The sequence below is a fragment of the Semicossyphus pulcher genome, unplaced genomic scaffold, assembly GCF_022749685.1.
Source record: "Semicossyphus pulcher isolate SPU_LCO1_2020_fin unplaced genomic scaffold, fSemPul1.0.p SCAF_10, whole genome shotgun sequence".
Lineage (NCBI taxonomy): Eukaryota > Metazoa > Chordata > Actinopteri > Labriformes > Labridae > Semicossyphus > Semicossyphus pulcher.
The window spans coordinates 23,591,550-23,604,971 of NW_027211604.1; the positions used below are offsets into that span (position 1 = coordinate 23,591,550).

Here is a 13,422-nt window from a genome sequence, read left to right on the forward strand (position 1 = left end):
GGCAGCTCGGGGCCTTCTACACAGCTTCTGATTAGGACCTTTGTTTCAAAGTCTTTACAAAGCTGGCTGTCTGGGCTCTGAGGTGGAGCTGCCTGGCAGGAGGCCTGTTCACCCCTGAGCTCTGCGCAGACTTCTAAAGCTCAGCTACCTTTGATGAAGGCATGAAAGTTGTCACAGTGCCAACAGGCTCTGGCCACCGCTGCACATCCACACTGCTTTAATGGAAACTATTCAAAGTCGCAGCAGAGCTCCATTTAAAAGCAACGTCACTGATGCAGGAGCTAAATACAGAGAGCCAGCAGAGGAAGAAAGAAACGGGCCCTAAAATTGGATCGTTTATGTAAGTCGGAAAGGGGCTTAAAAGATGCATACGGAATGCAAAAGTTTGTATTAGCAATAATTAAAAGTAGAGTGTGCACACCTGAAGAAACTTGCATTCTGGAAACAATGACAATTACTTAGCAGGTACTAGTGAATTAAAGGATCCTTTGCACAGAACGACACAGACCTTTAAGGCCTAACAAAATGTTTTTTTGTCTGTTTCATCAAGAAACCATGTGTGAAATTACACGTAGCCCATGAAGTGTGTCATCTGGTGCATGCAAAAACTGCGTCCACCCACCCAAGCTTTAATCAGGTTCTTTCCTCTGCAGGGAAAAACAATGTAAAGGCACTATACAACCAGATGCTCAGTGAGCTCCTCAGATGCCACTATGTAACACTTACAACATGGCACTGACCAGTACCTAACTACTTCTTCTTGATTTGTGGGATGTTTTGGCACAAACTCAACAAACATTGCAGTTCAATTAACAATCATAAAAACTTAAACAGAGTGTTGATAATGCTACTTTTAAATGTAGTTGCAATAAAGAGCACTTTTTAGTCACGTTTAGATGGCCCTCTTCTCTTATTGTGGATGATTTGTTGTCAAAGATAAAGCGCTGGTGTTTTGGTTAACTCACTCAATGCTTCAAGGTTAGTAGCATGTTAAAGAAATTGCTTTAAAGTGAGCTGACAGACAGGGGTATATGAGCAGGAGAAGAATATTTGAAGATTGAAAAACGTTTTTTCTTCTTTTGCTTTTCTGTGAGTTTTCAATGGTTGCATTTGTTTTCAATACAAGGTGAAAGTGAGTGGAATGAAGAATTTTCTTTCTTCTTAGAAGTGACACATTCTGGCCTTTTTTCTGGTTCATAGAACACAATGGGCCTCATGCAAGAAGCGATATACGAACAAATTTTGTCTTATTTTTTATCTATTCCACGATTTTTTCTTATTTTGTTCTAACCCACTGATTTTTGCTCTTCTCTTTGGTAAGAGACATTTTTACAATTTGGTAGAGAGCACTTTTGCCAAGATAAGACAAGAAGATTTTAGACTGCGAAATATAAAAAATTCATTATATAATCACATTTAGATTATGTGCTTTTGTTGTCATGGAGCGCTTGGCTTGAGCAATATGCTTTTTTGTTTCCATCTTCATATCAAACCACTTTTTTTTATTTCAGTAACCGTGCGTCCCTTGGCTGACATGGAATTCACAGCATCACAGATCTTTTGCCATTGCTGCATTTTTGATGTAGGCCTACCTGTAACACCACTACTCACGCTCTGGAAGATCACGTTTGATTTAAAAGTACTTTGATTTTGCTACTGCTGGAGTTATTTTTTTTCAGTGGCATTTCTTCTTCTCCTTGTGGCCGATTTGCACACAGCACAACATGCACCTTTGTGTTTAAGGGGCGTTACCAATGCTGATTACAAAAAATCAACCATGCAGGTCCAATTTAAGATCCAGTAGCTGCATGAGGCCCACCGTTTGTGCGTCATAGAGGTTTTCTTTGTACAAATAACCAATCCACAGTCAACATAGTTGGTAAGTGAGCGAATATTTCTCACTTTAACTCAGATCTTCTGCACTACACAGGTCACATTATGTAAAGAGAAAATATGTGTTGACTGATGATTGTGATTGTCTCCATGTGTGCACAGCCAAACTACCTGGAAGCTCTTTATCTCCCTTCATCCATCTGATGGTGGCGGCAGGCTTACTGCTCATGGCAGTGCAGGTCATCTCTGTCTCGTTGCCCTCACTCAGGACCTCATCGCGGGCCTCGATGATGGGGTTACCTGGAGGAACTGCGACAGGACACACAGACAGAAGTCTGTAAACACCTGGGGAGTATAGAACTTCTACACCTGAGGCAGGACACGATGAAAGAACAACAGAGTTGACATAAAAGAGAGGGCTTTGTTTAAGTTATTATATAGTAATTATATTGGACTGAAAGGTGTAGAAAGAATACCCTTATTCAGTGCGCTATGATTGCACATGACACAAGTGTGGATAAATATATTTAACAAATATTGAAAATTCAATAAAAATGCATTAGAAACATTAAGTTCATATAAATAAAAAATAATGTCATAAACATAATGACAATGGCAATAACATAATGAACACAGAGCTGTGTCTTTAGTAGTCTGTATGTCCTTTTTCATGGTTTTTAAGGCGTTACATTTGAAGTGTATTGTCTTCCAATACTTGAAACTAGGGATGCATGATATTGTATTTTTTGCCCATATCTGATATGCCGATATTAACAAACCCTTTTTGTCGATTGCCAATTTCAATACCGATATATTAAGCGCATGTTTTTTTTCCACCTAATAGCAGAGAACATCAAGTCTTCCCTGTAGTGGAAGTGATATCATGCCTGCTCTTATTGTAGTGACCAAAAACTGCCATACCGCAGACATCTCGCACCCTTCTTCACGCTTGATGGAAGAGGTCACGTGTCTGATCACTCACGTTTCTGAGCACACCTAAATGCAGCATCCCCCCAAAACACGGCAGTGAGGGAGACATGCCCGGACTTGTTTACTGCACCTCCTACTGAGACATCAGTGATCGCCGATGGACTCTTTTTGGCGTGTGTGCGTCCATGAATATGTAAGTTAGTTTTGCACTGATGTTTATGTTACACTCTGTTAGCGTCGGCTTTGGCCACGAGTGCATCTTCGCCGTGTTTGATGTTGTTAAGTCTGGTAAAATGGCGAGACGATGAGCTAACTGTTGTAAAAGTTGTTTAACTTCCTTGGCTCGAGTCTCTGTGACTTTTTACTCTTTATTTGTACATTGTTGATAACTTTGCGCAGGCAGTGCACACACACACACTGGCGTCGAGATAATGTCGTAGCATTACGTCAAGCTTTTTTAGGGAATCATCGAGCATTTAGGCAGAATTAAAGCGTTGTTTTATCAGTGGAAAATACCGGCAGAAAAATTACGATGCCGATGTGTCATTTTCAAGCCATTATCTGCAGATACTGATAACCTGCCAATAATATCATGCATCCCTACCTGACACACAATAGATTGGATAAAAACTTCAGCATTGTGACAAAACTTTATAAGCACGGATGAAAAACATAATTTTCCTTTTTCCAGACTTCACTGTAGCTGCTGTCAGAGCCTCCTGCAGTTCTCATGGCGAGCTGTCAGACATGTTGCTCACCATGTGAATGTGAATGTCTTCCACAGTCTAAATGTTGATTAATAGGCTCTACCTCCCTGCTACTAATAACATTGAGTGTTTGTGTGTGTGTGTGTGTACGTGAGTGTGCTTTGCTGTTGTACTTAGCACAGTGATGTCAGCGTAGGCCTCCTGCGGGGGGTCTGTGTAGAGCTGGCAAACATATCGACCCTCGTCTGACAGCGAGACATTAGACAGCGACACCCGCAGCTCGTTGTCTGAGAAGTTCACCAGCTGAAAGCGAGCGTCTTTCAGTGCTGGAAGAGAAAAACACACAAAAGTTTGTATTATTTAAATGCTTTATACATATACAGGAGGCACACATGGGCTTAGTTTAATAACTGATACAAGTTATATCTAACGTTGTCTGGAGAATCGAATGCTTTAATACATCTGAACATAATTAATACTTCCTTTTCAGTTGTAATTCACACTGCATTGTTGTTGTTTTTTCATTACATTATTTCTTTTCATGAAATAAACCAGATTAGATTTGTAGCGCCCCCTGCTGACTGGCTGCAGTATAGGTCATAAAGCCCGCCTCCTCCATGTTAACAGATGGGACATGAGTCAAACTATAAAATCTAAATACACGTCAAATACATTTCTCTCAAACATGGTTTTTGATTTACGTCCAAGTGTTCATTTTTCTGACAAGTTTATTTTTAATTACTTATTTGATGCAGCCAAAACAATGATTGACTGCTCTGTTGACCAATACGGCTCCTGCAGCCGATCAGTTCCAGATTAGCAGAGCGGAGGACGATCCGTGAGAGGAAACGTAACTAAAGCAATCACTACAGTCATTGAAGTTTCCATACCTGTGAACGTTAACCTCAGACCAACACAAAGAAGCAGTTCTGCTGTTAAACACGGCAGCGTGTGGGATCTTTGCTGTTTTATCGGTAAGTAAAGTGTGTGTTTTGGTTAGCGGAAGTGGCTACGGCGGCACCACCCGCCGATCTCTACTGAACAGACTCTGGCTCCAAATGATGTCACCATCGCAAGATGGCAGTGGGGGCTATTTTGGCAACACTTTTGTACAATGGGAGCCAATGGAGACGCATCGTCCATCTATATTTACAGTCATTGCTCTAGTCAATTATAGACACAACAATGGAAGAGCCTTCAGATTGGCATCTTGCCCAAGGAGGCATAGCCATATGCAGATTGGAGAAGCAGGAATTGAACCATCATCACTGCCTTCAGACCCACAGCCACAGATTACATTTTGAGTTAATAATATTGAACTGTTTGGCAAGAGGTTTTACTTCACCATCCAGACTGTTTATCCATCATCCACTGCTGGTCTGACTGTCAGATTGATTTGAAGTACGCTTCATTTCATCAGCTTGACGTGTTCGTGTCAAAAGGTTCTGTAGCAAGTGATGTATCCATTCAGCCCACATCATTTTTTTTTGGCTTTTGCCTTTATTTATAAAATCACTGAAGAGAGACAGGAAATGTTGGGAGGAGAGAGTGGGGGATGACATGCACCAAATGATCGGCAGTCCAGGAGTTGAGCCTGCGATTAGTGCGTTGAGGGCTGTAGCCTCTGTACATGGGGCGCCTGCCCTACCAACTGAGCTAAATCCGCACCCTGCCCACATCATTTTCTGGTCGACACAGATGCTAGAGCCTCTGCTGTAAGATGGTAATTGTTCATTATATGAAAAGATTTATGCAATGATTTGTTATGCGTTACTTTTTCTGTAAGGAAAGATAGCTATTCTACTGTTTCTGGCATAGGAAGATACCTGACTCTGGTCTACAAAGAATCAGCTACCCCAAACCCAAAAGCCAGTGAGCAGCCTAGCTGTCTCTGTGTGTAACCCTGGTTTTGTAAAAAATATTTCATCACTTTAAAAAGGATTTATGGACAAAGATGCTGCCTAAAGTGCATCAGGATTCAAGGATGCTTCAAAGAACTTGCCAGAGAGGGAAAACTGTCTATCTAATTAGTCAACAATCAATCACAGGGTGAAGTGATGCAACACGGTGTGGAGCAATGAAAGAAAAGGAGAAAAAAAAACACAGCACAAGACACAATTTTGACTTTGATAACTCACTCCTGGTAAATAAGAAATGGTTCAGACATGCAGCACATGCTAACAACATGGTCGGTATTAACCGAGGCCTCAACCTTGGCTGTCCTTTAGTTGGCCTACAGGGGTATTGAGGACAAATTCATAAATCCTGCCTCCTCTTCATCTGTACCCACTTTCATCTTTCCTTACCTTGTTTGCCCACCTACCTAAGCTGGCTCTATCAGCTGTAATGTGGAATGACAACATGTGGTTAAGATGAAAGTCTACCCGTCTCCATCCCCCTTTGATGTGCTGATAAATTCTGCTCTGATTGACAGCAACTCCAGGCTCTTTGCACTCTGCACTCTTTTAGTATAGATCTGTGTACTCTTCCTCTGGCTCTGCTTTTTTCTCACAGCTTAAAGCATTAAACATGGACACTTCTGACATACAACACTCCCAAACAGACAGAAACACCACCAGGCTGCATTAAGATTTCACACATGATGAACAGAGGGAAGATGATGCTGCTGTGCGGCCATAATAGTATCTGCCTTTAAAGTTGAGAGAGCTACACGGAGAGAGCGATTGAAAAAGAGTGAGAGGGGAGAGAGGGAGATCTTCAGCCAAAAGCATAATAATTTGCACAATTGATTTTGTGCATCATTAAACAAGAACACCAGACATTTTTTAAATGACACCAATGGAGAGCAGGCTTTTTGTTAACCCATTAAGGAAATGGACGAGGAAAAACAATCAAAATTTTCGGAAATTCAATCTTGACAAAAATCAATCCTCTATAGAAAAAAGTCCAAAAACAACACAAATAGTTGGAATAAAGCAATCTGAAATGCAGCCTACAAGTGCTTTATGTTTTTAATGCAAACCCTTAAAAAACCTTAAATGGTGGGTTTCCATTAGCACGGCTAATAGTTTCTTTTATCTAAGCACAATGAAGCCTTTATTGTGGCACATGAATAATATGCCCCTATTAGTGAAGCTCATTCAAAAGCCTTGTAAGACCTTATTAAAATTAGGGGTCAGACTCTAATCCTAATGATTTAATTGAATTAAAGGTTCCCAGATTCAAACATACCAATGTGACAGTACGCTATGCACTGAAAACATCATACAAACTTAAAAGTTTCAAAGGCATAGCTGCTCTGAAGAAAAAGTAGCCTTGATCAACTGCCTAAGTATTTTAAATGATCTCCTGCATCACAAAGATCTCACATAAAGGTATGGATAGATATGGGAACACAAAAGAGCTGAACTGTTCCTTTAGGAGTTGTCATTTGTGGTCTGAAAGTCACCACAAGCAGATTTTGACCTCCAACAGGTCCAGTTTACAGTGAAGAAGTTTTCATAAAAGATGGTGTCATCAGCATAAAACTTGACTATCAACTAAATAAAAACCCTTGTTGGGGACAGTAATCGACACATTGTGTACTTTATTTGAACCCATCATCAACCATTATTTTAAACACATCAAGAACTATTGAAAACCCACGTTGTTTTATCTCTCTCTTAGAGTTATTTCCTTTGATGTTTCACTGAGTTTCACCTTTTTGCTTTTTAAGTATTCCAAAAGATGTTGAGTGAGGTTAAAGTCTGGTAAGTCCAGAGTGAAAGCCGTGCGGACCAGCTGTACTTTAAAGAAGACATGGGATGAAACCTAAAAGTTCAACCAAGTAATGGTTTGGAAACTACAACTCTTCCACTCGGGCTGAAGTTTGTCACCCTTTGACTGCACTTTCAGTAGAAGCAGAGCATCTTTGTTGGTCTGGCTCTGTATGTTGGATAAAGATGCTTGTGTGTCTCAAAGGAGTCAGCTTCAAACAATGTTCTACAAATGTGATACATTTCGGTCCGATTGGTCTGGCTTTGAAAGAAAAATTAGCTGGTTTGTAAATACAGTATATCCCAAGATGGCACCACTCTGCACTTCAACAAAATATAATTACAGCTGCAACAGCCCGGGGAAGATTTGAACAGCAGTCAAACTAACTGTAATATTATTTACTATTTGTTCATTGGTGATCAATATTGCCATCCCACTCACTTTCAGTCTTCATAGATGCTCGCTGATGCTTTGAGCAGTTAAGGTAGTAGGTTTTTGTGTCAGCTGAAGAAATACGCTTTATTTTCCACACATCTTCTGTCAGCAATGATGTCCTCTTCAGCAACCCCAGCGACAAAGCTCTGATTTGTCATTAACTAGTAAAAACAGCTGTCAGTAATCCCATTAGACTCGCTGAACAATCAGCAATGTTAATGTTTATCCAGATTCACAACTCTGGAGCCAGACTAAAAGCACTTTATGAGACATCAGCAAAGTTGCCAAATTTTGCCTCGATGTCACAAAAACTAATCATGCAACTGCATCGAGTTCTGTGCCAGGAACTTCTTCCATCAAATAAAATTGAAATTCTTTGCCAAGACAACCAAAGAGGATAAAAAAAATAACCATGTTGACACCTGGGACTATAATTCTTTACTAAATATCAAGTCTTCTACCCAACAAGTCACTCCTTGAACTGGGGAACCTCCATTAATATTTGAATGAAATATTTGGTCTGTCAACAATTTGGCAAAATCCTTGCCAATCAAATATAATCCATTTCACGAAAGCATTTCTCAGAGATCTCATAATCCTCTTATGTATCACTTCAAAATACGGCATTGTGGTGTGAGCTTGAGCTGAATAAATAACTAGTTTCCAACACATAGAAGAGAAACATAGAGACAGTGTGGCAAGGACACAGTTCCCCTAGCTCAAGATTAAGCTCAACAATACTGTAGGCACAGACAGACAAGGACAGAAGATGGACAACAGCCTGGTTCACACAGCGGGGTTCAACACAGCGGTGCACGTCCGGAAAAAGTGTTAGCCCCGGGAAAGGGAAGGTGAGCTGGGTAACTCTGCACATACTTTTCTATTGTTACGTCAGAGCGCGCTGGAATAGATATATTTCACTCCTCTTTGTGCATCTTGTTCAAAAAAAGAAGGATGACCTTTAGCTTCATGCTCTCTTTGCCCTGTTCTTCTTTTATTCTATTCTATCTGATGACATTAGAAGGACATCACAGATGTCTGACAAAGGTAATTGATAGTCATGTCTTTGGAATAAAAGTCTATCCAAACTCTGAAAGGCTGTACATTATCTGATCTGTCAAGTTTTACAGCTGATGTGTGATGAAGCTAATTTAAATACAGTGATAAGACGGTGCAGAGCTGGCCTGAAGTACAGCCAAGGAGACATTGCCGGTTAGCTGATGTAGTGAATGTCTAACTTCTCCTATTCAAACTCCTAAGTGCAGTGTCATTGGTCATGCTGATAAGTGCTGATAAACAGTACACTAGCTTTAATGAACCCTATTTTTCTGCTGCTGTGAACTCTCAGTGCATTTATGTTTATAGGACCTTTAATCTGCACTACTAAAAAGCTCCAATACAGGCAAACAAGTCCATTGGCATCATTGAGTGCCAGGGCAGTTAACATTGCAACAAGTGTGTGCATTTATTGGCAGATGAATTGGCGGATGGATTTTGAGCCAAATCTAGCAGATATCTTCCAAAATTACGCTCTTTTTAAGTGAGAAATTACATCTTTACATTCCCATGAACCCTGTTTCCTCGCCTTACAATGGTGGGAGGATTTGTACGAGCAATACTACGTTGGTTTGTTGCTAAGAGGAAACACTTTGGCAAAGAAATCCTAACATGGCAGCCAGGATGAAGAAACCCACAGTATTGGGCTAACTCAAAGTCCTGCAGCAATATGCTTTAGCCAAACTATTAAATTAGACACTAGATTTTATCTCTTACAATACAGGAAATCGCCAAACCTAAGTAGATATGAAAGAATAATTACAGCGGCTACTAAGTCATTCAATGTACAGAGAAGAGTATTGTGTTTCACTGGAAAACATCCAAGCCTATTCTTTAATGTCTGTATTTGGCCCTGTTGTTCTGGAATCATGTCCTGCCTCATCTCACTAGTCAGCACTCACAGTTTTAAACACTGTGTATGGATATCACTTTCAAGCTGAGCTGGACAGAGTGCTTTCCAAAGCCTCTTATGCACCCACACAGAGACTCACACTCAGCTGCTGTACAAGCTACTGGCCTGCTCATTCGGGACAATTTGATGTTCAGTGTCTTACTCAAGGACACTTTGACATGTGGATGGAGGAAATGGATGATCTGGGAAGCATAAGAACTTGTAATTAGCATGACGAAACCGGTCTTTTTTAAGGAAGTAAAAGGTTGTTTCAAGAGTGTGAAAAACGTCAGAGGGCGTTGGAAACTCTAACCATAAAGCCCTACCATTTACCATTGCAATGGTAAATGGAGTGCACTTATACAGTGCTTTTCTAGTCTTACGACCACTTAAAGCACTTTCACACTACATGTCGCATTCACTCTTTCATACACACATGCAGAACTTAGTCCCATACTAATCTAATAAGTCACACACATTCATACACAGCACGCTGTGCCTTCAGGAGAAATTCAGTGTTCAGTATCTTACCCAAGGATACGACATTTGGACTGATTTCTGGAAGGAATTATCTTCACAAATCTATGGCGAGTAAAACATTTGAGCTTATAAGTTAATTTGTATCTGAGCACTTTCAACATGTGTTCTCTAACTTCAGTTTTGTTTGTTTCCTGTAAGTTATTGTCTCAAAGATCTCAGTTTCGTTTTCTTTGGCGGCACCTATGGTGGTAAACGGTAATTATAATTATTGTTGAAGTTGTATCTGTAGTCATCCACCTTTTCTTTGTTTGTTCTGCCATAGTAAATTACTGTTTACTCGCAACACGTGCAGAGACTGGGTGATAGAAAACACGTCACTAACTAGGCGCTGCTTGTCTGTAATACTGCAAATGCAAAGGCTTTCATCAGTGGGCCATAGGCTCAATCAACATTGTGTAACGTCATTCAGCGATAGTGACTTTCAATGAAAATCTTCAGGATTATCTCTTGAAGAAATGATAGATATTCACTACATTATATTACATTAAGTTATCACAAATAATAAAAAGTTACATTCAAATTGGGAGAAAACAGCAAAAGGCTGTTTATAATTCTCACACATAAGTTATCATCCATTAAGCTACTGTTGCCTCAACACTGAAATATATCTGACAGTGAAGTTAAAAATAAGAATGGATGATTTCTGTGGTGAAAATAAACTCAAAAACCAACCATAAGAGAATTGGGATTAATATGTTCCCTAATGGCTCTTCATTCCCCTTTTCACCCCTGCTAACTGCATGATTTTTATTCATCTCGCCTTTTCTGTTTCATCTTCATTCTTTCTCTGCGTTTCATTTCAATGTTTTTTTTTATTCTCTCTCGAGCTCCAGCAGAGGATGACTCCCATCCAGAGAGAGCAGGAGATGATGAGTGCGCCTCGCCTAAGTGGCTGCAATCAATTGTGATTAGTGGCTGCCGCTACTTTTTGAGAGGAGCACATCAAAGTTTTATTATTGGGTGTCAGAGTGGGTGAGACGGGGTGGGGCAGGGGTAATTACATTCTTACAACCGGCCTCCTCCCCACTCTAGGTGAAGTCCAGGCTGCCAAATCACCACGCTGTATAGTCAGCAGCTAAATCCAGAGTATGGGAACATTTGGTATTGCTTCAGCTAACACTCGGGCTGCTCTTCTCTCTCTTGCACAGCTGATCGTAACCTTAAACTTGCCTGTTCTCAAGTTCATGTTTCTTGATTAAATTTTTTTCCTTCCTTTTATCATTTTTTCAAGCATAATTTTGATATTCCATATTGTGCATATTTATGTCATTCCCATTAAATATCCATCCATCCTTTATCTATACCACTTATCCTGTTCAGGGTTGCGGGGGGCTGGAGCATATCCCAGCTGTCATTGGGCGGAAGGCTGGGTTACACCCTGGACTATCTATCAAATTTTATTTATTGGTTTATTCTCAGGGACAATGCACATTAATCAACATCACTGTAAAAGTGCCAGTGTTAGCCAAAAGGCTAATTCTCAACTGCTTTCCCTCGGCCTGATGTAAATTCGACCATTAAAACAACAAATAAAACAAACAACATATAAAAACAGAGCAGGAAAGGCAAAACGTGAACCGCTGAACAGGCTAAAAAACTTGAGACAATAAGGCAGCATCATGCAAAGTAGGACGTATAAGCAACAATAAATACAATCTAATGTTTAGCAGACAATCAGCACAAGCGGTTAAAGCATGAGACAAACATCTATGTTTGGTCTGAATACGTTTACATTAGGGCATGATATTGGATTTTTTGCCGATAACCGATATTTTCCAAATCTTTTTGCCGATTTCGATACCAATATATTAGGCACATGTTTTTGTACAGTCTCCCCTGTATTGATATCATGCCTACTCTTATTGTAGTGGCCCACTGGCAGATGCAGAAATAACATAATAGTGTGCATTTTAAAATGTGCATATTCACTGGGCAATTTAAGAAAAGTACTTAAAATGCCGTATTTATTTGTAACATTTTCTTTTCTTACTTTAGGGAATCATCAAGCATTTAGGCATAAAAAAAGCGTTGTTTTATCAGCAGAAAAATGACATATCTGCTGATGCCGATATGTCATTTTCAAGCCGTTATCTGCAGATACTGATAACGTGCCGATAATACCATGCATCCCTAATTCACATCATTATACTGTACATCACACGTCTGCCACAGAGATGAAGTGCAATATCAAAGGGGTTCTCAAACATCACTCATGCAAGAAGTTGACTCCATAGAGTCTATGTCTCAGTCAAAAAGAGCTATCTGCTGAGAATCACCCAGCAACTAACTGGTTAAGAAGGTCAAAATCTTGAAGCGTAAGAGCTCTATGTCTGCCGCATGCCTAAATAGGTAACCGTTTGGAAACACACACGTGATGATTCATCATGGCTCTATTTCTTTGTGGATTATTACCCCAATAAATTAATCCAGCTGTGAATCCCAAAAAAACTGAAGAGCTGCTACAACATATATATGACTTGTCTATTTCAGCCGGCCTGTTCCACTTCCTGCACCCTCCTGCTGTTTTGACTTGATACTTAACATGCTCGAGCCTTTTTAAGTATGAATATGTGAGCAAGTCATTTCTGGTTAAAGTTCCAAGTTGCATGCAAAAGCAGATCACTTTTGACCCAGATAGAGCTAAAGAACATGGTTTTATTCTTTGGGGTGAGAGATGACATGACAGTAAGGCCACTTTTTCAAGTCATGCTTTATCATTCGTCATGATTGCGTGACTAAACCAACATGGGACATCAGTCGCTCTGCAGTAAGACGGTCTCAATAATCAGTGCTCAGTTGGATGCATTCTCCCTTCTTTCAAAATTCAGCTCAGAATCTCCTTTGCTTGGTCGTGTCCTTCATGAGAACTTTTCACTAATATGTTTTCCCTTCAAAGCTGCCTCATTAAGCTGTTTCCAGACTTCGTTTTTTTGCCCGGATCCTTGCTGTCCTTCTGTGGACAGATCGCCCACTGCTACAGGAACTGTAACTCCTCCTCTCCTCCACAGGAGAACAAGGACAGTGGATGTGTTTGAGAGCTTAAATGCAGCTCTCAGCCTTTTAAACAACTAACCAAAGAAGTGCGTGTGCGAAGAAGAATAAAATACTTTGAACATTGCTCACAGAAGCAAAGCATATACCTATTTTCTCATGTTCACAATCAGTGGTTTGAAATGAAAAGACGAAAAAAAGGAATCCCAAAGTGTTAACCGAGCTTTCAACAAAGCTGACATTTATTTCTGCTGAGGTAAAAGAGATATGAGATCTCCTAACAGCCTTTAGAATTAAAGCTGCAGCATTATCTGATGTTCC

At 40.2% G+C, this 13,422-nt stretch overlaps 1 protein-coding gene across 2 annotated transcripts in view; it reads right to left on the bottom strand.

The window, feature by feature from the left end:
• LOC138598341 (cell adhesion molecule 1-like) overlaps positions 1-13,422 on the bottom strand; it is a 436,964-nt gene that overhangs the window by 87,745 nt on the left and 335,797 nt on the right. For both annotated transcript variants that reach the window (XM_069670130.1, XM_069670122.1), the window contains exons 4-5: positions 3,644-3,796; positions 2,005-2,142 (exon numbers count right to left, since the gene is read on the bottom strand). In XM_069670130.1, the coding sequence (XP_069526231.1) occupies positions 2,005-2,142; positions 3,644-3,796 (291 nt within the window). The remainder of the gene's footprint in view (positions 1-2,004; positions 2,143-3,643; positions 3,797-13,422) is intronic.